Source organism: Capricornis sumatraensis, chromosome 8 (genome assembly GCF_032405125.1).
Source record: "Capricornis sumatraensis isolate serow.1 chromosome 8, serow.2, whole genome shotgun sequence".
Taxonomy (NCBI): Eukaryota; Metazoa; Chordata; class Mammalia; order Artiodactyla; family Bovidae; genus Capricornis; species Capricornis sumatraensis.
In genome coordinates this window covers 92,819,139-92,823,027 of record NC_091076.1, presented here as the reverse complement: position 1 = coordinate 92,823,027, position 3,889 = coordinate 92,819,139, and the positions used below count along the sequence as shown (strand labels likewise).

The 3,889-nt window shown below is 49.0% G+C and overlaps 1 protein-coding gene across 2 annotated transcripts; it reads left to right on the top strand.

Annotated features, from left to right (window-relative positions):
• Positions 1-1,243: 1,243 nt before the first annotated feature.
• LOC138083044 (ras-related protein Rab-5B-like) lies at positions 1,244-3,302 on the top strand. Of its 2 annotated transcripts, XM_068976631.1 has the most exons (2): positions 1,265-1,589; positions 1,707-3,302. In XM_068976631.1, exons 1-2 carry the CDS (start codon positions 1,266-1,268, stop codon positions 1,911-1,913), a joined length of 531 nt encoding a protein of 176 aa, XP_068832732.1. In that variant the 5' UTR covers position 1,265; the 3' UTR covers positions 1,914-3,302. The 2 variants fall into 2 exon arrangements, with proteins under 2 accessions (XP_068832733.1, XP_068832732.1); XM_068976632.1 differs by having other exon boundaries at positions 1,244-3,302.
• Positions 3,303-3,889: the final 587 nt, after the last annotated feature.

Below are 3,889 nucleotides of genomic sequence, written 5' to 3'. Positions count from 1 at the left end.
GCCCTAGCGGTAAAGAACCTGCCTGCCAATGCAGGAGATGCATGAGACATGGGTTCGATCCCTGGGTTGGGAAGATCCCTGGAGGAGGTCATGACAACCAGCTCCAGTATTCTTGTCTGAGAAATCCCATAGACAGAGGAGCCTGCCGGTCCATAGGGTCACAGAGTCAGACATGACTGAAGTGACTTAGCACACAGGCATACACGAGGCTTTCTCTCCTCACCTCCTCCTTCTGGTCATCTCTTGGCTGAGCCTGTGCTCCTTGAACGAGGCAAGCCACTGCAAAGCTGTTTCAGGGGAACACATCCAGTTGGCAGCTTTGTTTTACCCTATAGGTGACCTACCGCCTGTGCCAGTTCTGATGCCCTCTTTCCCAGCTGACTTTGCAGGGAGGGCCTTAGAACTGTTGTACTGTCCACTGATTCTCTGTTTTGGTGCAGCTGTCGACAGATCCAGTTCATGCTTCATGACTATCATTTGATCTTGTAGGAAGTAAAATACTCCTAGTCACCAGTTTGTTTCCATTCAGGAGCTAATGGCACCTTGTATAAGTGTATCCATTGGGACCATTTCCAGAGGCTCAAATATCAGAAATTCAGCTTGAATTTAGAAATTCAAGCCAAGTTCCTGGGATATCTTTTCTTCAGTCATGCATAAAAGGAATTGAAAAAAAATTTTTCTAAAGTTGCAGAAATGACATCTCTTATTCCTTTTCCTCCTCTTTGAAAATGGGCTGATTATAGTCAACTGTGTTATTGATCTGTAGGCCAGTGTGGTGAACACACAAGTTTATCCTGGGGGATGCTATTATGTGATCGTATGGCAAGGCTTTTAATGTCTTCTTCTTAAAGGAAAGGCAGAGAGTGGAAGCTATGGCCTTGACACTGTTCTTTTATTTGTTTAATGAATGTTTGTTGAATGGTTACAATAGGCTAGGACTGTGGTAGATATCAGGGCTGAAGAGATAAAAGACCCTATCCCAGCTTACAAGAAATGCATGGGCCAGCTGGGGAGACAGAGAAGTGAGTCATTAATGAAATAGAGTGGAGCAATTGCCAGGAAATCTGTGATCAGGGGGCTGGTATCCCAGAGGCAAACCTAAACAGTGTATTTAAAAGCAGAGATAGGACACAGGCTTGGGCCCGACGGGGGAGACAGAGCCCCAGAATTGTTGAAGCCTGGACGTCCCCTCCCCTCCCCCTCCCCCCTCTGCCACTTTGTGGCATCCCCCTCCCTCCACCCTTTCCCACTCTGATAATCTAGCCATGACTAGCAGAAGCACAGCCAGGCCCAATGGGCAGCCCCAGGCCAGCAAAATATGCCAGTTCAAACTGGTCCTGCTGGGTGAATCTGCAGTGGGGAAATCTAGCCTGGTATTACGTTTTGTCAAAGGGCAGTTCCATGAGTACCAGGAGAGCACCATTGGAGCGGCCTTCCTTACCCAGTCTGTTTGTCTAGATGTCACGACAGTCAAGTTTGAGATCTGGGACACAGCTGGGCAGGAGCGATACCATAGCTTGGCCCCCATGTACTACAGAGGTGCCCAAGCTGCCATTGTGGTTTATGACATTACTAATCAGGAAACCTTCGCCCGAGCGAAGACATGGGTAAAAGAACTACAGCGACAGGCCAGTCCTAGCATCGTTATTGCCCTGGCAGGGAACAAAGCCGACCTGGCCAACAAGCGCATGGTGGAGTATGAAGAGGCCCAGGCGTATGCAGATGACAACAGCTTATTGTTTATGGAGACTTCAGCCAAGACAGCTATGAACGTGAACGATCTCTTCCTGGCAATAGCTAAGAAGTTGCCAAAGAGTGAACCCCAGAATCTAGGGGGTGCAGCAGGCCGAAGCCGGGGTGTGGATCTTCACGAGCAGTCCCAGCAGAACAAGAGCCAGTGTTGTAGCAACTGAGGGGTTGGCTAGCAGCAAACAAGTATGGAGCTAGCACGAGAGCTAAGAAATAACCTCCATCCCCACCCCTCAGCACACAGCCCCTACGGTAACAGCACACTGAGCCCTGGCTCCCAAGGGCTGCCTCTTGACAGCTCCGTCATGGCACTTTTTAACGCTTCAGCAACAACACCAGGCAGCTGTTGCCACTGGCCTCCTACCCCTACTCTGGGGCTTGGGGGTCTGATCCCCCAGGACTTACCTTCCAAAACAAACTTTCTTCACTTCGTATTATAGGTGCAAGACAGTGACGTACTCATCTTTCCTCCTCCTCCTCCTGCCCATTTTTTCAGAAAATTTTTTTTTGGTCTCCTGCCCCTTCCCCTTCTGCTTTTGGTCAGTTTCTGTTCTTGATCTCCTTTTCCTCCTCTCCCCAGGATGGAGAAGGTGGTGAACCCAGGAACTGAGGAAGGTTTCCAGTTCAGTCACATTAAGGGCCTTGGGGGAAAGTAAGGCTCAGAGCAGGGGAGAGTAAGGAAACATTGCCTTTTTGTTTTTGTTTGGTTGGAGTTTCTCATATTTGAAAGCACTGCAGCATCCATGAGTTGGCCTTGTGGAGGGTTTCTCTAGGTAGAGGTGGGAATGGGACGGCCAGCTCCCGGGCACCAGGTTGGAGTCTTGCTATTGGCTGACTGGGCAGAAGTGGAAGGGGTGGAGAGGCAGTGTCATCTGTGGCTCATAGAACTCTTCCAAGGCCTATTTTCCCCTCACCCAGCTTCTTAGTAGCTTCTCCCCCATAATGGGGGAGATTCTGGACCCCAGAGTCCTCCAAAGAATCTCTACTGGTTGCCTGCCTCTTTGGCTCTGCTGTGATCTAAATGGAGGAGGGACCAGTTTCTGAGACCCATCCTCTGACTTAGGCATTTTTTTCTCTCTGGCCTTCAGATGGCCTCAGCCCCAGCCACCATATCCCCCTGCAGTTTGCACTTTAATTGATGGTAGTTCAGTTGTGATACTTGTTTAATGGGTGGTTTGGTTGATTTACTTGCCCTCTTGTTAATTAAGTGGAATCCAATGTGTATATGAGACTTGAGGAGGGGCTGCAGAGAACCATACCGGTGGCAGCTAGTCAAACCCAGTCTCAACTGCTAGCTTCCTCTAATTCTTACTTCACCTATATTCTTGCCAACCTAACTCTTGGGTATAGGTTTACCTTTCCTGGGAAATTAACTGAGCAACTGGAGAGCAGTCTCAGGATAGCATAGGCCACTCACTGTAGGGGAGTGAAGAAGAGTCCAGCCAGAGGGAGGAGTTTTCTGTGCTTTTCCAGGGTTCCCAATGAATTTGATCCACCCATTACCGTGTCTTTTCTACTTCCCTGTAAATAGGTATGATCTTTATTCCCACTGTACAGTCTGTTCTGACGCCCTACCTCCCATCAGGCCCGATTTCTTTTCTCCTTTGTTAATATCTTCAGTTTGCCATGCTTACTGCCCCAAACTCATCCCCCATGCAGCCAGTGGTTTAATCCACATACCACTAGGGGATTGTACCACAGAGGTCTACCTGTGGCCCCCTCATAACACCTGTTCCTGTGGACAGGGAATGACTGGCACTCAAGGTCCCTCACGACTGTCTCACATCAACCGAGGACATTGGTCCTTTCTAAATCTCTAGCCTCTCTCCACGTCCCTCATCAAGTATTTTAGGATGTCTTTGGGAAGCCATTAAGGCAAGAGAGAACTCTAAATTCCTTCTTGTTCTACCTTAGAATTTTGGGGAAATTGGGGGAAACAAGATAGGAGAGGCCATAGTGAACTAGGATTGGAGCCGTTCTACCCTTTGGGCTTGTAGACTGCTTTCTGTCCCAGAGCAGCTGAGAAATCCATGACGCTGAGATTCTGAAGGACTGAGCTTAGGTTCTTCCACTTATGCCTCAATTCCCTTCCTTTCCCCGGGGCAGCCTTAGTTCCCACGGCCCTGAAACGCATATTCTC